The 22,507-nt window shown below is 46.5% G+C and overlaps 1 protein-coding gene across 2 annotated transcripts in view; it reads right to left on the bottom strand.

Moving 5' to 3' along the window:
* ABHD17C (abhydrolase domain containing 17C, depalmitoylase) overlaps positions 1 to 20,776 on the bottom strand; it is a 55,953-nt gene extending 35,177 nt beyond the window's left edge. For both annotated transcript variants that reach the window (XM_057544309.1, XM_057544310.1), the window contains exon 1: positions 20,126 to 20,776. In XM_057544309.1, the coding sequence (XP_057400292.1) occupies positions 20,126 to 20,724 (599 nt within the window). In that variant the 5' untranslated portion in view covers positions 20,725 to 20,776. The remainder of the gene's footprint in view (positions 1 to 20,125) is intronic.
* Between the last annotated feature and the right edge of the window lie 1,731 nt (positions 20,777 to 22,507).

Genomic DNA, 22,507 nt, shown 5'->3' with positions numbered 1-22,507 from the left:
GGTGGGGTTTCCTACTTGGATTCAACTTAATTGCTCTGAAGAAAAAGGGGTCAACTGCCAAATAAGGATTTTCAAACCTTTGTTTAAACACGTTTTGCTCATATTTTATTAAATGAGTGGAAAATAGAAAAAATGAAAAGAGCTAACATCAATAAGCTCAAGTCTCATAAACTTAATACAGTTGAGGCAAGGATGAAAAGTATTCGATGGACCAAAGCTTTGATTTTTCTTTTTTTTTTTTTTTTGTCTCCATCAAATGCCCACTGGCCTCTGACTGAGAGTATATGTTCAATTGTAAAGGAAAAAAGAACACTTACAGAGCAGGCATGGGGTTCCCTGGTGGCGTAGTGGTTAAGAATCCACCTGCCACTGCAGGGGACACAGGTTTGAGCCCTGGTCCGGGAAGATCCCACATGCCACGGAGCAACTAAGCCCGTGTGCCACAACTACTGAGTCTGCGCTCTAGAGCCTGTGAGCCACAACTACTGAGCCTGAGTGCCACAACTGCTGAAGCCCACGTGCCTAGAGCCTGTGCTCCGCAGCAAGAGAAGCCACCGCAATGAGAAGAAGCCTGCACACCACAACGAAATGTAGCTCCCACTCACCGCAACTAGAGAAAGCCCGCATGCAGCGATGAAGACCCAACGCAGCCAAAAAATAAATAAATTTTAAAAAAAAAGAGCATGCGTGAAAAGCTAGCAATAAATGGAAAGTGAGATATAATTTGGGAATTTTAAAAAATGAATTTTCAAAGAATGAAATCTTCCATATAACATAGAAGTCTATCATTGCACTTGATCCGATATTTTCAGAGATGCGTGCTGCCTGTTCATAGTTAGGCTGTACCAACTGGTAGGTCTAGGCCCTGGGAGGGACAGTTCCATTGCACTTCCCTCTGGTCAAGCCACATCCAAAGTACCACTGTTATAACTCTAGGCCTGTCTCAGAAATGTCGCTAAACAGGAATGCATCCAGAGGAGGACCAGGATGGTGAGGAATCTGGAACCAACTCACACACAGCGTGCCCCGGGGAACTGGGGATACTTAGCCTGCAAAAGAGAGGAGCAAGTATGAGAAGAATTTAATTCAGCTGACACTCACTGAGGCTCCACTTGTGTTCGACGCTGCAGGTCATTCAGACCTGAAGGAGATGCCATCATTGCCCTCACGGAGCTTACCTGATAGTGGTGTCCAAATATCTGAGACATGTTGTGTGGAATGACAAGCAAGAATTGGGACCAAGGAGAGAAAAGTAAAAGACAGAGTGGGGCTTAACAGAAGAAAAACTGTTCTTCTTGGAAGGACTCGACTGCTGATATGCAGATATTAATTCAGGTATTCATTCAAACATAAAAAAGGAATTATTGGCAAAGATAAATTCGGGATTCAGGTGGTTGGCTACCTGGGAATTGGAGGCAGTTGCCAGGGCTGGGGGAGAGTGAGACAGGGACCAGATGGTTAGAGGTAAATTACTGTCATTTCCCTAGCTTTTACCCTTTAAGGTAAAGCTCTGGGACACTTATTATTAAAACAAACGTTAAACAAACTAATTAACTGACAGCAGATCATAAAAGTGTACTAAAAACCTAAGATTATGATGAATCAAATTTTGCACTTGATGTTAGAAATTAAAATAAATTCTTCAATAAAGTATGAGTTAGACTAATTGAGCAGCTCCTAGACTTCTAGATTTCAGACACTAGGCAAACTGCCCCTTCCTTCCCTACTCCAGTAAAATGGGGAAATGATTTAGGTTGCCAAATGAAATATTTTTCAAGGTGATTTTAACAACAAAAGCAAGAGTGGCAAAAAGCTCAGAATATCCGAACTTTGAATACATCCACCTTCAGGAAACATGCATTGCCTTTATTTTTCTTATTTTGCTGTGAAAAATAAGTCAAAGTGTCTTCTTACACCATGGGTTGGCATTAGGGGTCCACCAGATCACATCAACTCTCAGGTCCCTTCCGAGGATCATCTGACTGTATGCCCTAAGGGTCTACCTGGCAGTGGAAGGTCAACATCTTATAATCCGTTGATAAATATAATGGACTTACAGAACACAGCACAGTTAACCAGAGAAATGACCATGCCCTTTAATATCTCTGGCCATAATTCAAGAAGACTAAACTTTAGTGGGGTGGGAGGAGAGGGGAAGGATTTAACATGATCTTCTTTATGAATGGTGTCTTACGCCAGGGATCCATTCTGCAGAGAAACCTCTAGATGCCCTGGACATAACTCTTCTGCAAGAGCCTCTCCTTTTAGGGTTAAAGAGACCTTCTCACTTCCAAGAAACTGTAAGGGACCTAGAGCCTGATAAGAACCCACAAAACAGAGAGGTTTCCAACAAGGTCAGAGGACTTATCTTACTAGTTGTCCCGTGGTTGTTGAGACAGAAGCATGTCCAGATCCAGTCTGGGGTTAAGTCAGTAAATCCTTATTGAAAACTGCCAAGTACTAGGCTCTAGGGCAGCTGGGTATGATAAACACCCTATATCCCTGGAGGGGACACGACTCCAGGAAACCATCTGCAATGGTAATTCAAGCTCTTGAGGATAAGAACCCCATTCTTAAGTTATCCCTCAAGACCAAGTCCATAAATATCAGATGGCTTTTTAAAGATTTTCACTTCCCATCTAAAAAGAGAACTGCAATTCCGTAGGAAAAACCGGTCCAACTTAAAATGCTCAGGAATAAAACACTGCTCTATTATTTAAAATAGGTCATAATGGCTCCTTAAAACCAATTTCAGGAATGAAAATAAACAGATGAATGAGAAAGAAAACTCAATTGCACTTTTAAAAAAATAATAAAAATAAAAGGGTCAAATATGGAAAGCCTATGTTGCCGGACCATTTGTACACGACTGCTTTATTTACAGACTGACAAAATCATTAGAAAACAAACTACAGAAGTAATTACTAATGGTAACAAATTAAGAGAGGCAGCCCTGGAACATTTTTTAAAGTCTAAAGAAATACACTGAAGCCTTGCACTTACTACTTAACAGCCACATGGGGTGATGTGAGTCATTCACTCTCCCTCCACTTCCTTCTACCTTTGGATCAAGTTGGGGTAACAGTATCTGTCCTATCTTTCTCACAGAACTATTCTCAGAAACAAAGACAGTGTCCGTGATAGTGCTTTGGAGATTACAAAACCCTTTAGGGATATAGTAGGCTGCTATTTTTCAAATCTTTGAAGGCTATCTACTATAAACTTTTTCATTTCTTTCCCTCTTTCTTTTCAGCTTTTTAAAAATCCATTTGATCTAACTTACATATAAGCACTTTACACTGACTCATATATTATTCATAACAAACACTACTACATATACTACTACCATTTCTCCATTTTACAGAAGAGGAAACTGAGGCACAGAGGAAACAGCACAGGCAGGATTCAAACCCAGGCAGTCTGGCTGTACTGTCCTTGCTCTGCACCATGCAGCTCACCTAAAGTTATCAAGCGTTCTGTTTACTAATCTTCAGCCATCTTCATTTTATCAGGATCCATAAAACAAAAGGCAACTTTGTGAGAACCATCCAATCCAAGTGCTGAAAGGAATCTGAGTAGACATCTCAGTAGAAAAGAATCATTTCTATTCTTCGTTTCATCTGATTTCCAAAGGTTCAGGAGACATTTTTTGTCTTCAGAATACTGTTAGACAAAAGTACAGAATTCTGTGTGTGTGTGTATATGTGTGTGTGTGTGTGTGTGTGTGTCGGGAGTGGGGCAGTGTCACCTCCCTAAGTGTATTCAAAGTCATCTTTTAAATGCAAACTAAAAATTTTTTGGTACTATAGAAGATCTGGTAACAAGGCAAGACTGTACCAAGCATCTAGCCCAGTACCTGACACATCAGGCAATTTGTCGAAGGATTGTAATTTCTGAAAATATTAATTTCTCATCATGCTCAGATCCTATAATTCTGAGAAAAGAAATCAAAAAATATTAGGTAACAGTATTAATCTAGAGCACTGATGTCTAAACTTTTCATCATACACCCTTTTTCGTAAAAATGAGAGCATGTACTCCTGATGTGTGTGTGTGTGTGTGTGTAGATAGATAAAAATTTATATATACATTAGTGTTTTAAAACACTGTATAAAATCTTATGAACATTTAAAACAAAAACATATATTGAAAAATAGTAAATAATGAGCAGAAATATAAGTTCTGGTATTTTCTTTCTGCATCCCAATGTAGTCTTGAGCACCTTGGAAGATGCTCACGCCATACCCACCCCATCACCTTGGGAGACTAGTTACACAGGGAATATTGTGTGACTTTAGAACAGGAGCTCCAGGGTCAGGATGCCTGGGTCCACATCTTGGCTCACCTTTTAACTCTGTGTGACCCTGGGCAAATCATTCATCTTTCCTGGTCCTCAGTTTTCAAATCTTTAAAATGGAGATAACAGTCCCCACCTCACAGATACGCTGATGATTAAATAATGTAATGTGTGAAATGTGCTTAGCACAAAACAGCCAATCAATGAGTGATGGTTAAACCAGAACTGACATTTAATGCAAATCTCCTTTTTATAAATGGAGAAAATGAGGCCCAAAGACATTACCTGACTATCCAGGCCACACAGCTGGGATCTCAATGGTTGCCTAGAAGCCACATCTCCTAGCCCCAGACCAGTGATCTTTTAACTGTACCCCACTAATTCTAGATAAATGGAACATACCCCTGGGGGTCCCCAACTTATTGTATCTTTACAACACTGATATTGAAAACAAGGGCCAAGACTCCAGTGCCTTTCCTTTGATAACTATTGGATATTAAATCTATTTAATATCTCTCTTAAACCTGTTCTCACATTGCAATCCATACTCCGACGGTGTGACACCCCAGCACACCAGGAAAAGCTTGAGTCTGCAGCTAGCTCATCACACGCCTGAGTGCTGATACAGACAGCAAGAAGATACTGCTGGGGAAGCAGACAGCTAAGATTTGTGCATTTCAATGATGCAGATTTTTTCTTAAAAAAAAAAAAGACCTATTATAAAGTAATAATAAAAGAGTAAGGATGGGGCGTGGGTTGAAGTACAGATGCTACAAGAATGGCAGAATGTTGATAGCTGTCAAAGGTGGGTGATAAAGACACGGGGTTTATTTTAATATTTTATTTGCCTTGTATATCATAATAAAGTTAAAAAAAAAATGGCAAGGGAAAAAAAGTAGCTGGTGTAGAGGCCTCAAGGACCATGAGGAAATGAAGGCAATAGAGAGGCAGTCAGTGGAATTCGAGAGACATTTTTTTCCAATTCTGCATTCTCTTAATTGTCAACTGAGATGAAATATACAAACATTCCTCAATAACAATAACCACAACCACCTTTTCCAAGTCTTATAAAAACATGAGATGGCCGTCAATACAGGTATGGGGGACTGTGGGAATTCACTTTGATAGTAGACAGACTTGCATCCACTCTTGGCCCATCAACGACAAAAAAGACAAACGTCCCCCCATTGCCTCTAAGTACTCCTCTACCCTTCTTGGAATGGTCCCACAGACAGGTGTCTCTGAAGAAAACAGCTTTGTCTTCCAGAAGGAGGGCCGGCCATGCGGAGGATCGGATGGCGGGCTGCGGATGGCGGGCTGCCGGGAGGATCTCAGTTCCCAGGGTCCTTTATCACCCCTCTCTCTCCCCTGGGCTGGGGTATACATGCACACCCAACCCAGGAAAGAGACCTCAGCAGGAAGCTGGGGTGGCCATAGATACCTGAGGCCCAATCAAAGGAGATTAAGACTCTGAATCTTGAACCTGAAAAGAAAGAGGCCTCAGTACAAACACCACCCCTCAGTCATTCTCACCATTCCTTTGGCTGACACTCAAGGGTCTTCTGTACAATACAAGGGGTGTTGTACTGGGGTCTCAGTGTGAGCAAAAGGAGTCAGAGGCTGGCCCTGTCCTCAAGGAGATGGCATTCTTGTACAAGAGTCAGACAGTCAGAACAAACCAAAAGACCAGGTGATAAGAGCTAGAGCAGACGTATAATCAGAGCTCTGGGAGCGGAGGAAGGGCCGGCCGCCTGGATGGCAAGGCTTTGTAGGGGAGACGTGTCACTAGGGGCAGGGGGCGGGGCGGGGGGGGAAGCAGATCCTGAACAGCCTGTGCTGGCCAGAGAAGGGCATTCTAGGTAAAGACAGAGAAAGGCCAAGGCATATTTTTCTTTCATAAGCATACAGGCAGCAGTCTTTTACTCCAAGTAGCACTTTCCAGAAAAGAGGTGTTGATGGAAGAGAAAATCTCCTAAGAGGTTTAGATTCCAATTGTCTGGGCTGTTAATGAATTAACTTTGCAATCCTTTAGTAAAGGTGAAGATGGGAGGATAACTCAAAGATAATAAAAGAGTGGATTTTAGAAGATACAGATGCCTATAGAAGTCCCCCAGAAACTCTTGTCCCATTTTCGGTTCAGAGAGAAAACACGTGGAAATAGACAGGCAGGAGGAATTATGCAAATTAAAACTGTAATCTTCACCACACTTAATCCTGCAAAAGTAATTATGGTGCTCTCACATTTTACACATCAAGAAACGCGGGTCCAGGATTTCCCCGGTGGTCCACTGGTTAAGACTCCGCACTCCCAATGCAGGGGGCATGGGTTTGATCCTAGGTTGGGGAACTAAGATCCAGCATGCTGCACGGTGCAACCAAAAAGAGGAAGCAATTATGATACAACTGTGAGTCATTCTGGGGGTCCTCAAGCAACTTAAATGTCTCAGTATTCCTCAAATACAGACCACCCACCCTTTGTACCAGGCCTGCTGATATAAAATGCTTTAATCCTGATCTACTATATCAGAATCTCTGAGGGTGGGGTCCAGAATCCATTTTAGCAAGGCCCCCCAGGCATTTCTTACACTAAAGTCTGTAAACTCATAATCACCAACTCATCCATTTATTTACTCAACACATATTCCATAAGCGCTCATTATTGGCCAGACAGCACTGTCCCAGGTACGCACAGATGTAAGCTAGAGCTGGGCAGTGGATGGAGCCTCTGGAGAAGGATGTGAGGCGCGGAGAGCGGGCTGTCACAGGAATTCAGGTGCAAGTCTTCAAGAGGAAAAAGAACAGAAACTTGCGGCTGATGTACAGATGGGGAGGAAGGCATCAACAGGGACTTGCAGCTGGGAGCTGGGTGAATGAAGGGTGCTGCGTGGTCAGAGCAACGAAGAGCTGTGTTTACGATACACAATATGATGAGTCGGAGGTATAGCAGGACTGCCCGGTGGGTGCAGCCCCAAAGCAGCCGGAACCCCAGGACTGGAAACTCCCACTGAGCTTCAGGGAAGGAGACAGAGATGGGGAACCCTCTGCAGTTAGATGACAGCCCAAACTATCTTAATCCCTCTTTTGCAATTATATTTTAGCTTCCTATGTTCTTTTTTTCTTTTTTGGCTGCGTTGGGTCTTCGTTGCTGCACGCGGGCTTTCTCTAGTTGTGGCGAGCGGGGGCTACTCTTCTTTGCGGTGCGCGGGCGTCTCATCGCGGTGGCTTCTCTTGCTGCGGAGCACAGGCTCTAGGTGTGCAGGCTCAGTAGTTGTGGCACACGGGCTTAGTTGCTCCGCGGCATGTGGGATCTTCCCGGACCAGGGCTCGAACCCATGTCCCCTGCATTGGCAGGCGGATTCTTAACCACTGCGCCACCAGGGAAGCCCAGCTTCATATGTTCTTAATACATCTTTCTAGGGTTTTCTTGATGTTTTTAGTAGGAAAAACTAATGTATTCCAATTAAACATATGGCTCCAAGTTCATTTAAAAATCATTTTAGGGCTTCCCTGGTGGCTCAGTGGTTAAGAATCCGCCTGCCAATGCAGGGGACACGGGTTCGAGCCCTGGACCAGGAAGATCCCACATGCCATGGAGCAACTAAGCCCGTGCACCACAACTACTGAGCCTGCGCTCTGGAGCCCGCGATCCACAACTACTGAAGCCCGTGTGCCTAGAGCCCGTGCTCTGCAACAAGAGAAGCCACTGCTATGAGAAGCCCACACACCACAACGAAGAGTAGCCCCTGCTCGCCGCAACTAGAGAAAGCCCGTGCGCAGCAACGAAGACCCAACGCAGCCTAAAATAAAAAATAAATAAATTTATTTTAAAAAAAGATTTAAAAAATCATTTTATGTAGCCTTGTTATATGAAGTGTTTAGAAATGATTAACACGTGAATGGTTATATGTATGTATATATACATGTATGTAAATTTAAATGGTATGAATGTTATGACAATAGTAATCGTTAAACAACACAGCAACCAAAAACAGAGATTCTGAAATATCCTTGCATTATTTATGACAATAGGGATACATCAAATTGTTTTAGTTAAACCAGCATACAAGAATCTTGTTCTGGTATCACAGACCTTTTCAGTCAATATAATTATCGCTGCACATGGTCTGGTTCTGTCTGTGACCATCACTAAGAACAGTTTTGGGTAAGCTGGAATTCTCATGAGATTATCAACTATAATAACGGAGATGTCACCCAGCAGAGTTATAATTACCGTCTGGAAACTCACTCTTTGTGGATATATTCTGAATACAGGCTTACTTTACGTTTTTCCCCCAATGTAACTGCCCAGGTTTCATTTTAACCATTTAAAAATGTAAACTGAAGGAACAAACTAATAATCAGCACTGGAGGTTCCTTGTGCTCCTTTTTCATTTGACTCGGATCACAAGTAATCTTGCGGTAGGGCTCCTCTCAGTGATTCAGCAAGTCAATGACATGCAACAGTTAACGGTCTGAGCACTGAATGTGAATGACCTAGACTTCCTGGAAACAGAGGTTTCCAGTTTCACCATGGTACCATGGTCCTTTAACACTGAAGTAAATCAATATTGTAGAAGTTATCAATGAGCTCCATTTCACACAGCCTTGAAAACTCAACAGGGATGTGAGGTACAAGGCATCACGGAGCATTCATATTTTAGGAGGAAATGTGCATTCAGGTCCCTGGGCCAACTTTTGGAAAAAAAGATAACTCTTATCTACTGAAGGTTGTCCCATTAATAAAGAGCAACCAGAATGTCCTGAGTGGTGGAGAAAGAGGGAGTTTCGCCTCCTCGTTCTCCCCATCCCTGACTCTATGTCTGAGGAAGTCTCCGGTTCCGCCCAGACCACAAGCTCAGCTCCTGAGGAGCTAAGCCTGGAAACAGCAGCGCAGAGGGAAGGCAGCAAAACAGGAAGGGTTTGCAAAGTAATTGCAAGGTGTTGGATTACAGGTAAGGTTTCTTCTCCTTTTAAGATCTCCTTTGGGGATATAAACACCTTGGTAGGTGAAGTGCTATCCGATTTAAAATACTAATGCACACCACTCCCCGAAGCCAAAACATCATACATAGAGCCCTCGAGGCCAGAGGAACAAATTCAAAGAGTCTCTTCCCCCTTAGCTGCAAATAAAACTAAAACTCCTTTACAGTTCCTCTATAGCCACACCCATCAAGCTCCCTCGCCCTGGGTATTATGTACATCTATGGAGAAGGGGGAAGGGAGCAATTTCTTTAACACCTGATCTAAGCGTCTGGTCTACAGCATGATCTGAGCATTTGGTGATTACAGCTCTAATGCTCTCAACATCTTAAACAACAATAGCTTCCCATTTGTTGTCCTCTGACTATGCGGAAAGCCTTGTGTGCTAGAGCATCTGACGTGAGGTCGTTGTTGTTATTATTGTTATGATTGTTATGATTATTATTATTACCATGTAGGGGCAGAAAAGTTTTCCCTTCTTCCTTCCTAGGTTCTTTGGCTGGTCTACTAATTAAATTGATATAAGACAGATTAACAGGAGAAAAGCAAACAAAAGTTTAATAACATGCATACATGGGAAAGACCCAGGAAAACTGAGTAAGTCTCTGAAATGGCAGAAGTCCGCACCTTAAATATCATCTTCAGCTAAAGCAAAAGAAGACGGTGGTGGGGATCAGCTCTGGGAGGTCACCAGGAAAAGCAGAGGAAACAAAGGTGAGGTTGTTATGCAGATTTAAGTCCTCACCTTCTGCACTGATAAGAGCTTCTAGAGATAAGGTCACGCCCCCTGCCCCCCACCTTCCGGGAGCAGCTGGAGAGACACCCTTACAAATGGAGATTTCCCTTATACATGTAAATATCTCTTACAGAAAGGTAACTTCTACTCGGGTTTTCCAAAGCTTCTCCCTTGGCTGCAGTTTCTTAAAATAATCAGCCTCAAATAATCCTTCTGCCAAAGAGACACACGTTGCAGTGGCCCATTTTGCGCCCCTAGGACCACCACTGTTATTACTTTAACTGAGGTTCAAAAAGGTTAGGAAACTTGCCTGAGGTCAAGCAGTTAATAAGTGGCCCAGGCAGGACCTAAACTCAGGTGTGTTCGACTCCAAAACCTCTGCCCATAACCATTAAAAACATCAGAGAAAGTGAAGCTGGCAGCCACACTCCTCTTCAGGTTACCCTTGAGGTTAACCTTGCCTGAGCTACTCTGACTGACGTTAAGAGCCACAAATCGGTTCCAGCTGTAAATCACCTCAATGAAGAACTGAATCATTCAATCATTTCAAGGTGGGGATCTCCTGGGACTCGGCGACACAGGAGTCCGCTGGCCCCTGCAGAGTTGGGGGCCTCCCTCTCCCCGCCCCCTTCACCCACCGCCTCCCTGTCTCCTTTGCCCCAAGGGCGGTGCGGAATTCCGTCCACACCACAGACCGTTTGCACGGCAGCCCCCGCTGCAGGGCGGACGGCGCATCTGCTGGAGGGCAGAGCGGGGGGAGGCAACTCGAGAGGAGAGCCCCATTCTTCCACAATCTTCCATTTCCAGGCTCACAAAGGGAACCACACGCCGGTCACGAGGCAACCATGTCGCTGGTCTACGGACCTGGTGTAAGGTCTATTAATTACGGTCTATTCTTCAAGGTCCGTGCCCTCTGGCCAGACACAGGCTGGGGCACACAGGGGCTGAGCGGAGAGTGGAGACGGCCCCGGGCCCCGGGCGACCCCCTCCGCCTGGAAGAGCTTTAGGAGCGCGACCCACCGAGGCCCAGAAGCGCTAGTGACGGCTGTGCGGGGCGGTGCTCATCCCAGCCACAGCCCCACCTCATCCCCAGGGAGGGAGCCCTGTTCACTTACACCGCCTCGGCCCCAGCCATCGCCATCCCGGGGTACAACCGGGGGAATCAAGAATGGGAACGACGCTACTATATATAAAGTAGATGATGAATGGGAACCTACTGTATAGCACAGGGAACTCTACTCGGTGCTCTCTAATGACCTATATGGGAAAAGAATCTTAAAAAAGAGTGGATATATGTATATGTATGGCTGATTCACTTTTCTGTACACCTGATACTAACACAGCGTTGTAAATCAAATATACTCCAATAAAAATTTTTCAAAAAAGAAGAAGAATGGGAACGAGGTATCTAAAAGCCAGAGGGAGACCAGCTCCTGGGCAGCTGAGTCGGGGGTAAGCACAGCTGGGGTGAAGTGATGCGCAGAGACCAGGAACAGGGAAGAGGCTTGTTGTAGAAAGAGCCATGGACCAGGCATGCAGAGAGAAGGAGCTGGGAGGCACCAGCTCAGACAGAGGAAGCTGAGAGCGTGAGGGCCAAGGGCCAAGACGGCTTTCGAGTCCCCAGCTTCAGTCCCCGGGAGGCTTAGGAATCTTGCAAGTATGAACATGGCTGTGTCCTCTCAACAACTACTCCCCGACTTGGTCCACGCTAGCGGGTTCCTGGCCACCAAAGACCTTCAACTAAAACCATCTACATAAGCGTATAAGAAAATCTTCCCTAGCATACTTTTTTCTTCAAGTGTTAACCAATTGTAATTGTGGCCAATCTTTAACCGTAGTTTCTAGGTGAGTGCATCTCAACCCTGGCTGACATGTGCACGCACGGATGCACACACACGTGAATGAATACATGCTCACTTATATATATGTACACACACAGACACACACACATGCATGTGTCTAGATACACACACACACACACACACACACACACATACACACACACACAGATAAAATCTACCTGGAACTGCTGAAGGGCAGCCAGGGTTGAGATCCACTGTAGAGACTTGAATCCACCAAGTTTCTCTGTGTAGTCAGGGAAAGCAAATTCAAAAACATTAGGTACTTCCTCTGAAAATCATGAAACACAGCCTTACTTAAAGAAGGCACCTCAGAAGCCATGTACAGTAAGTCCCCTACATATGAACCAGTTCCGGTCCGAGAGCATGTTCGGAAGTCCAACTTGTTCATAAGTCCAACGAATTTAGCCTAGGTCCCCAACACAATCGGCTCTATAGTACTGCAGTTGAATAAGTTTATAATACTTTTCACACAAATAATACATAAAAGAAACACAAAAAATAAAGAAAAGATTTTGACTCTTACAGTACAGTACCTTGAAAAGTACAGTAGTACAGTACAACAGCTGGCATCCAGGGGCTGGCATGGAGTGAACAGGCAAGAAGAGTTAGTGACTGGAGGAGGGAGAGGAGGTGGGAGATGGTAGAGCTGAAGGATCGTCAGCAATAGGAGATGGAGGGCGAGCTGCGATGTCACTCACACCTGACGGTGATGGCACAGGTTCTGGTTCCTTGCTGGAACCAGATGCACATTCGCATCTTTGAAAGCTCGCAACTTGAAGGTTCGTATGTAGCGGACTTACTGTAGTTGAAACCCTTGCTTTTAAAACAATGGAATGTAAAGCCCAGAAGTGTGGAGCGTCTCCCTGCATGAGGTGACAACATGGATTAGAGGGACTGCTGGAATTAGAACTAACTTCCCTAGTTCAAAGTTTTGTGTACATCTAATTTTCGCAAATTAAGTCTTTTACAAATCAGCAAGCCTATTATTTAAAGCAACCCTGAAAAAACAAAATCATTCTGATATCCAATTCATGATCTCCTAAGTGTATCTGTGTTGAGACTTTGGATTCTTATACCTGAAGCTTCTTATTTTTTTTTAACATCTTTATTGGAGTAGAATTGCTTTACAATGGTGTGTTAGTTTCTGCTGTATTACAAAATGAATCAGCTATACGTATACATATATCCCCATATCCCCTCCCTCTTGCGTCTCCCTCCCACCCTCCCTATCCCACCCCTCTAGGTGGTCACAAAGCACCGAGCTGATCTCCCTGTGCTATGCGGCTGCTTCCCACTAGCTATCAATTTTACATTTGGTAGTGCGTATATGTCAATGCCCCTCTCTCACTTCATCCCAGCTTCCCCTTCCCCCTCCCCGTGTCCTCAAGTCCATTCTCTATGTACATGAAGCTTCTTAAAGTGGAGCAGATTTATGGCCTCCAACACTAGCATAAGCAAAATCCAATAGAGAAGGTAAATCTGCTACCACGATGAACAGTAAAATTCCTGAAGCCAGACTCTGGAGTCTTATGCGGGGTTATTAATATGGGCACAGCGGTTACTGAATTTGGAGAGAGGGAGGAAGTGCAAGCAGTAGCAGAAGGTCGGGAGTGAACTTAAGGGTTTGCTCTAAGTGACCTCAGGATAGTATCATTCAAAAGACTTCTTCAGAAAATTAAAAAAAAAAAAAAAAAAAAAAGAGGGGGCTCTTCCACCAATATGCCATTGCACTAGTAGAGTTTTCAGACTGAATTTTAGAAAACTGAGCCTCCAAGATTACCCTAAATAAAAACAGGAAGAGAAAACCCATTAAGGAGTTATTGACCATTAACACAGAAACATGAAGAGGCTTGTCAGATCTTTGGCATCTGGGTTACTAGAGGAAAGTAAGGCCCCTCAAAAAATAGAACCATGGGAAAGTAAGCTTTGGTGGGATAGGGGTGACAGCGCAGAATCTGGTTGTGCTAGAGAAAAGAAACCCTGCCTGATGGGACGGCAAGGGCAGCCTGAAGAACCAGGAACAGCCTGAGGGCACTGGAGAAGGGCGGTGGGGACATTAAAGAAAAGGCTCTAAGTGAACCCCCAAAACACACTTCACCTATGTCAGTTTCAAAAGGTCTCTTCTTAGGAGTTGCGTTCTTCCTAATGGGATATTTTCACACTGACTGCCTTGAATTGCAAGCTGATATTCTATTTCCATTCTAGAAAGATCATTGTGCATTCACATAACACATTATTCATAACACATTCTGTTTTCCTTGTCGCTAATCAGTCAAACTCAGGGAGAAATCATGAGCATTCTTCCTTTAATGACACCATAGAATTAATTCCCTCTGAGAAAACTGAGAATAAAGAAGTAAGGTCATTAAATTCAACACGCTCAGGAAAGTAGTAACTGTTTTGCTGTTCCCAGGAGAAATCCATCCTGAGTCATAACTGTAAACAACATTCACAACCAACAGAAGAAGGTGCTTTTCAAGGCTCTCACTACCTGAGGATATCCACGACAGCCTTCCCATGACTTAGGGATTTTCCAATTATGGATCCTATAAATCACAGATGCAAAAGTTATAAAAGAGCAACACATGGCTACATATTCAAAATGCCTCTAAAATTTAGTTCATCCTTTCACACAAAAAAGAAACAGTTTGAGATTAATGATACTCAAGCAAACCTTAGTGTCTGGTACAATCACAGTATCAATATATGTGTGTTCAACGGTTAATGGTTTATTAGCTGAATGAATGAATGAAATAGTAAGTCTCTCGTAACTTGCCTTTTGTACCTAGGCATTGAAAGTTCTTTTTTTATCCCCAGCCTCTCGGCTTGCGGGATCTTACATCTTAGTCCCCTGACCAGGGATCGAACCCCGGTCCTGGCAATGAAAGCACAGAGTCCTAACCACGAGACCGCCAGGGAATTCTCTGAGAGTTCTTATTTACCTTCCTCTCTCTGCATTTGCTTTCTCTGATTAGGTCAGTTTCTCTGCCAGTGTTACCAAATGCCTCTCTCGTCCACAGTCTTTGCACGAAACAACTTCTGTGAATGGTGATGGGAAACACTAATAACATATTGAATCATAAATGCCTCTACTCTCCTGTTTCTCAAGATTAAAATGTTCCAGACAAAATTCTCTCTGTCTAACTTACACCTCATTCTCTGGGTTATTTGCTTGTTTGGGTTTACACCTTCAAATCAGCTTGATTCACTCCCTCTTGAATCACAGGTCCCAATTCTGCAGCCTAAATCAGCTCACATCCGAGAAGACCCCTGAAGGATGTGTGTTGAGGAGGCTTAATCCGCCTACTTAATCCCACCTTAACCAACAGGCAGCCTTTCCTGCACAAATTAATCACACCAGCTCAAATTACAACACTACCCTCCAATAAGGCTACACTGATTTTCACAGTGTCCTTTCTACAAATATTTCTAAGTGATTCCAATTCATTCCCTCAATTGTTTGGATTCACACACGCTTATAAAGTGTATTAGTAACTCAAATGTAAAACATGTCCTAACCTTCAAGGCCTCCACCATGTTTAGATTCTCAACTGTCTCTCTCTGTTCTAAAACCAACTGCCGAGGGGCTTCCCTGGTGGCACAGAGGTTAAGAATCTGCCTGCCAATGCAGGGGACACGGGTTTGAGCCCTGGTCCGGGAAGATCCCACATGCCACGGAGCAACTAAGCCACTAAGTTGTGCACCACAACTACTCTAGAGCCCACAAGCTACAAGTACTAAGCCTACGTGCCACAACTACTGAAGCCCGTGCGCCTGCAGCCTGTGTTCTGCAACTGCAACAAGAGAAGCCACCGTAATGAGAAGCCTGCGCATCGCAACGAAGAGTAGCCCCCGCTCGCTGCAACTAGAGAAAGCCCGTGCACAGCAACGAAGACCCAATGCAGCCAAAAAATTAATTAATTTAAAAAAATTTAAAAAATAAAACCAACTGCCGGTAGGCTGAATATTGTGTGTTTGTGTGTGTGTGTGTGTGTGTGTGTGTGCGCACGCACGCGTGCATGCATGCACGTGTCCCATATGTTGAAACCTAACCCACAGGGTGATGTTATTAGGAGGTGGGGTTTTTGAAAGGTGACTAGGTCATGAAGGTGGAACCCATATGAATGGGATTAGTGCCCTCATAAACCAGCCCAAGAAACCTCCCTTGCCCCTTCCACCGTGTGAGAAAACGATGAGAAGTCTGCAACCAGAAAAAGGGTTCTCACCAGAGCCTGACCATGCTGGCACCCTGATCTCAGACTTCCAGCCTCCAGAACTGAGAAATTTTTGTTGCTTTTAAGCCACCCAGTCTATGGTGCTTTGCTACAGCTGTACGAACCTAATAAGACACCAACTTACTTCTTCCATGCTGAGTCCATGCTCTCCCTGGCTCTTTCAAATCCTACCTCTCTTCTACACCCTTTTCAGTCATTTTTCAAATGCTTCAAATAATCATCTATTGGCCAAATAGCAATGACCACCTTTCTTGCCTTCGAATTTACTTCCTCCCCAAACCCTTATTTTAGATTACTGGCCCACTCTACTGCTTATCATTTAGGGAATTTGCTACCTTTACCCATGGAAATACTAGGTAGTATTTGTGTTTGAAGTCCTCCATCAAGGACTGGGCAGCTCACTAGAGCATGCACAGATAGTAATGGAGAAAGGATGAAGAGAAATACAAAAGGGTTACTGTTACTCTTCTGTTCAATACAGATACTTCAATGTTGCAAACGTGGGCATATAATAGACACAAAGTGGATCAGACCTCAAGCCAATACACTGTAATCCCTTTCTTTGCCTATGGTTATGCCCATGGATACCAAACCCTAGAGGGTAAAATAGACGCAACTCTTTGTAAGAAAATTAGGAAAATTTGAATCTATCCCACTTATTTATGGGGCACCCATATGTGCAACTCATTAAACAAACATTTAATGAGTGTCTCTTATCTTAGGGCACTTTGCCAGTTGTTGGGAAAACAGAAGACAGGGAGTCCTTGCCCTCAAGGAACTTTCAACTTAGTGGGATGCAGTCACACACCAGGACACAGCAACACTGTGATAAGTGCAGGTAAAGGAGCTGAGTACCATGTGCACAGGAATACCAAGGGTCCCGGAACCCAGTCAGGATCCAGACAGGAGAGAGAATTCAGGGCATAGGAAAAGGGCATATACAAAAGGCCAGGTGTGAGTATGAGGAGGGAGGGCAAGTACTGGGCTGGGTACTTTGGGGGATGCACAGCACTGACACACACACCTTACATTCCTCCTGGGGGAATAACACCTGAGTGCAGAGATGGAGATGATTTAGGATAGGGTGGGCTCTCCAATCAGTGTTTGGAGCAGTGTTCTGAGTGTCCCTTCTCATCAGGAGATCAGAAAAGAGAAAGATCCCCAAGGAAGACATGAAGGCTGGGGGTGGAAAACGGGATCTGAGGCAGCCTCGGAACAATGGGTACATGGCAGGGGGGGGGGGGCCGGGGGGAGAGGTCCTGCTGCCATGGCAATGACCTGTACAGAGCTGTACATGGGCAGAGAAGAGGGCATCTTCCAGGCAAGGTTAGAGCAGAAAAACTACAGAGAGCAGAGAGGAGGTGGTTAAGGGACTGCTTAGCTTCAGAGTCAAGTAACTCCTAGCCTATTAGAATAACTGAGACATGTAAATGCACCTCTAGAGAAATCTGATAAATAGGACTGCATGTGTGGAAAGAGTACTAAACTAGCAGTCAAGAGACCTACTGCTCTTCCCCAGTCCTCTGTCAAATGAGGGTGCACAAGGACAGTGTCCATAAATGATATGGGAAATAAACTTAGTCCTTCACAACCAGCATTCTTTTTCTTCTTCTTTAAAAAAAAAAATAATAATATGAAATAAAACAGAACATAGTGGTACTTCCCTGGTGGCGCAGTGGTTAAGAATCCGACTGCCAACGCAGGGGACATGGGTTCGAGCCCTGGTCCCGGAAGATCCCACATGCCACGGAGCAACTAAGCCCGCGAGACGCAACTACTGAGCCTGCACACCACAACTACTGAAGCCCACGTGCCTAGAGCCTGTGCTCCGCAACAAGAGAAGCCCCCGCAATGAGAAGCCCGAGCACCACAATGAAGGGTAGCCCCCGCTCGCCGCCAACTAGAGAAACCTCGCGCGCAGCAACAAAGACCCAACGCAGTCAAAAATAAATAAATAAATTTATTTTTTAAAAAAAGAACATAGTCTGCACGTGTATTGCCCACAGGCAAAAATATTGTTCTGTGAGACATTTGCTTCTGATATATAGACACAGATGTGTATGTGTGCGCTTGATCTAAATGTAAAATGTGTTTCCTATTGTGGGGTCACAATCCAAAAAAGTTTGAAAAGCACAGGACAAGAAGATGTGAAAGGTTTCTTCAAATCCTAAGATTCTCATTTAGCCTTTAAGTTCTAACCTATTTTTACAGGTGAGTAACTCAATCTAGACATGAGTTCTGGTATAAAATTAAATAAATCCTGGGCAAAGTTAAGCTATACCAGCACATAATTCAAAATTTAACCTTACCTAAAACAATACCTTTAATTAAATTAAATATGACAAGTCTCCAGGAAATAACTATGCCTCACATATGTTGTAACACAGACACACCTGCATATTCAGGGCAAAGGGTTAGCCTTACATCTGAAAGGATTTCATTCTAATCCAGACACGCACATCTGAAAGGATTTCATTCTAATCCAGACAGGCACATACAGGAACAGTGTTCTGCAGAAATTTTACCATAAAACCTACTCAAGGTAGGATTTTAATGTTTCACTTTAAAAAGATCTAAGGCCAATCCTTATTTTTAATACCTTTACCAACAGCAAATTCTAGCAATCTATTGACTGTGTGTGACACACATACTTTTGAAACCCTTTACTGGAACAGGTGGCTTTTTAACTTGTAGATTCTGACTCAGTGTCTCTGCCTATGGTACCATCTCAGCCTAAACCACTTTCAAAAAGGTATCATCCAATTGAACTCCTTCAGGACTTCAGGAGAACGTGAATAAGCAACATATTAAATCCTAAGTACTTCCCTGTTGGACAAGTCATTTTCCCAGAAAGGCCCAGGGTAATTTATGAGCATATGTATGAATAGGAATGGAGACAAAAATCACTAATGTTGGCAGTCTGTATGAGCCGAGCAAATACATTTTAGATAAAGATTATACGTGTCAATAGCCATAACAGTGCCAATTACACTTATTCTGGGGACTCTTTCATCTGAAGCAATTGGATGTCATAGAAGATGATCTCAGGTATTTTCACCATCCCCGCTACCAGGTGGCTGGGGCAAAATCATAGATACCCAAACCGGAGCACAAACAGGTGACACGACTTGCCCACTTACCGGACTTCTGCCTCACTTGGACTACTAACACTCAAGTTTTGTTTGCTGGTCTTACCAGGTCTAGCCCCGAAACCACGCCCCCAATTTCTGCCTTGCACATAAAAGGCCCTCCCTCGATAAATACTTTGTAGTTCTCCTGTGAATGCTAACTCAAGGTCAAGAGATTCCCCAAACCCTGTAACGTAAGATTCCAACTCATCCTGGGTTTTTACTGAGGCTCTGAGGAAGATGCCAGGCCCACAGGCACGAGCTAACTCCCTGCCCACAGTGCCAGCTACTCAGCCCCACCAGGAGGCAAACTTCACACCACCCGACCCTCCGGCTGCCTCCACGGATGCCCAGACATGGCCCCTCCGAGCACTTTACAACCGGAACGTCTTTTGGAAGTCTTCCCGTCTCGCCCCCTGATTTTACAAGGAAGGAAACAGAGGTATGAGACTCGCGCGCCTTGCCCAAGGTCACTTCAGCCTGAGGACCTCCAGCCTCTGGCTGCCAGCTCACACAAACTAAACGTGAACCAAGCTGTTTCCGCCCGGTATTGAAGCACCCCAACGTTGCCACTTGCGGTGACGAGAACCACAAAAGACCCAGCCAGTGGATCGGGGGCACCCGGGCGCGCCAAAGCAGGCAAAATCCTCCGAATCCGAACTCTCCAGGAACCCGAGGGCTGGCGGGGATTTTGGAGGGGGTGAGAGAAAGCCAGGGAGCGAGAAGAAAAGAGAATCCGCGGCGGGTGGGGGGGGGGGGTCTCTGCTCGCCCACAGCCCCAGACGAGGGGCCCCCTTCCTCTCAGGCCGCCCCAGAGGCCCCCAGAGGACCCCCAGCCCGCCTCCCCGCAGTGGCAGGCCAGGCCTGGCGACCGCCGCCGGGCTCACCGGGTGCGCAGCGCCTGCCACGCGGCGTCGATGTCGGCGTAGAGGTTCTTCTCGGAGGGCTTGCCCGAGCTGACGCCGTAGCCCGAGTAGTCGTAGGAGAAGATGTTGCAGTTGATGCGCGAGCCGAGGCCGATGTAGAAGCTGCACATCTGGCCGAGGTCCACCGCGTTGCCGTGCGAGAAGAGCAGCGTGTAGCGGCTGGAGGGCGCGCAGCGCACGAACATACAGCCGAGCCGGTTGTCCCGGGCCGTGCGCGAGAAGAAGACCTCGACGGCGTCCAGCTCGCGCTGCGAGTACTGCCAGTCGGCGCGCTCGCTCAGGTGCAGGCTGCACGCGCCGGGCCCCGAGCCCGCGCCCTCCTCGGGCTGCTGCGGCGCCGGCTGGGCCGCGGCGGTGGCAGCGGCTGCGGCGGCTGCGGCGGCCGAGGCCGGGGCGGGGGCGCCGGGGCCGCGCTGCTCGGGCGCCAGCACCGTGTAGGTGGGCTCGGGCGGCAGGAAGGCCAGCTTGGCGGCGATGCGGCTCGGGCAGGGCGGGCAGCAGAAGAGCCAGCACAGCTCGCCCAGCGAGAAGCCGTTCATCCTGGGGCCTGGCTCGGGCATCGGGGCGGCCTTGAGCCCGCCGCCGCCGGTACGGCAGGCAGGCAGGCTGGCTCGGGTGCGAGGGCGGGCGGGCGGGCGCGCGGCGAGGAGCGCGCGAGCAGAGCACGGAGGGCGGCTGCTGCCCGCCCGCCCGGCGGCAGGAGGAGGGGGGAGGGGAAGTGCAGGAGGAGGGAGGCGGGGCCGGCCCGGCGGGCGCCGAGGTTAGAGTCGGGGCGGGTCAGCGGCGGCCCCGCGGGCCGGGCGAGGCGCGGGCGGCCGGGGCCCGCGCGCGGCACACAAAGCGGGCGGCGGCGGCCATGCCGGCTCGAGCGCACCGCCCCCCGGCCCCCGCTCCCGCACGCCCGCCGCCGCCGCCACTTCCGGGTTACCGAGCGCCCGCACCCCCGCCGGGCCCCGGCGCCGGGCCCGGCATCTGGGCGGGGCTCCCCGGCCACCTCCCCCGACTCCGCGTGTGAGGGCGCGGGCACCTGCTCTGGCCTGGGAAGCGAGTCCTCCTTCTCGGGACGGACCGGGGCCCGGAGCATGGGGCGCCCGGCTTAGGTGTCTGCGTGGGGGGCAGGGGGGCAGATCCCCAGAGGGGGCCCTGGAGGGGGCGCCGGCACCTTTAGCCCCCTGGGAAGCACGACCTGGGGCCGACAGGGGCTCTCCGGGAGCGCAGGAACCCGGAGGAGCGGGGCACCCGGGCTTAGGCATGGGGGGCAGGTGGGCCGATCCGCAGGCAGGACAGTGGAAGTGGTGCGGGTATCCTTCCCGATCGGACTATTCCCCTCTCTCCCCTCCCCCTGGAATTCCCTTCCTCAAATCCAAGTTTTCTCATGCATGGAGGTTCTTGGGAATCTACTGAAAAATTAACGAGTGGAAGAGAGTTGGAATGAACCTGAAATACTTGACTCTTTGGGTCCATGGTGCTTTCTGAACTGCCTCTTCCCAAAGTCTCAGGACCGTAAAGGGTCCTGGTGGTGTGGGATAGAGCGGCGATCACTGTATTTCCCTGTTCCAGGAGGCTGTTTCTGCATATGTGGCCACTGTATTGCTTTCCTAGGGTCATGACTGGGCCTTTAGTAAATCCCTGTATCTATAAAAGTCAGCTACTATAACAGGGCCGCCCTGTATAGTTAGCAATATATCACGTGGCCGTTGTCATTTCTAATCCCACGGGCAGTCGATTTTCTAGTAGCAGCTAGGCGTCCTTTCCAGTGTTAGTTTCTCTAGACTTGTTTCTCGGGTCCCGGATTTTTAATGGTCTTAATCAGGAAAGATTTTATAATGATTTAAATCCATTGTAATCTTGGCATGCACCTTTAAGTGATTTTTGTTTTCCCTGCAAATATTACTCTCAGTGCCTTGAGACTGAGTAAGCTTCGGTGCCAACTTCGCAGAGCCTTCTATCCTTCCTTTCTCCTCCTGAATTGGCAGCTAAATTCTCTTTCAGGAATTGACAGGAGATATCCTTCCTGGACTGCCAGCGGGGCAGCTAAATACAAGGAGGATGCCAGCATCACCACTCTGGATCTGTTGTTTTAACTCACAGACATCCAGGAGAATTTAAACTATTGTTGTGACTTTTGTGGAAGGTGTATTTTTGAGCACCTTCATCTAAATGAATTTACCCATACTGATTTCTTTTTTCTTTCTTTATTTATTTGGCTGCGTTGGGTCTTCATTGCTGCACATGAGCTTTCTCTAGTTGTGGTGAGCAGGGACTACTCTTCAATTCGGTCCGCGGGCTTCTCATTGTGGTGGCTTCTCTTGTTGCGGAGCACGGGCTCTAGGCGCACAGGCT

Source organism: Balaenoptera acutorostrata, chromosome 3 (genome assembly GCF_949987535.1).
Source record: "Balaenoptera acutorostrata chromosome 3, mBalAcu1.1, whole genome shotgun sequence".
NCBI lineage: Eukaryota > Metazoa > Chordata > Mammalia > Artiodactyla > Balaenopteridae > Balaenoptera > Balaenoptera acutorostrata.
The sequence above is the reverse complement of the archived record's forward strand: the minus strand, read 5'-3'. Positions and strand labels throughout refer to the sequence as shown.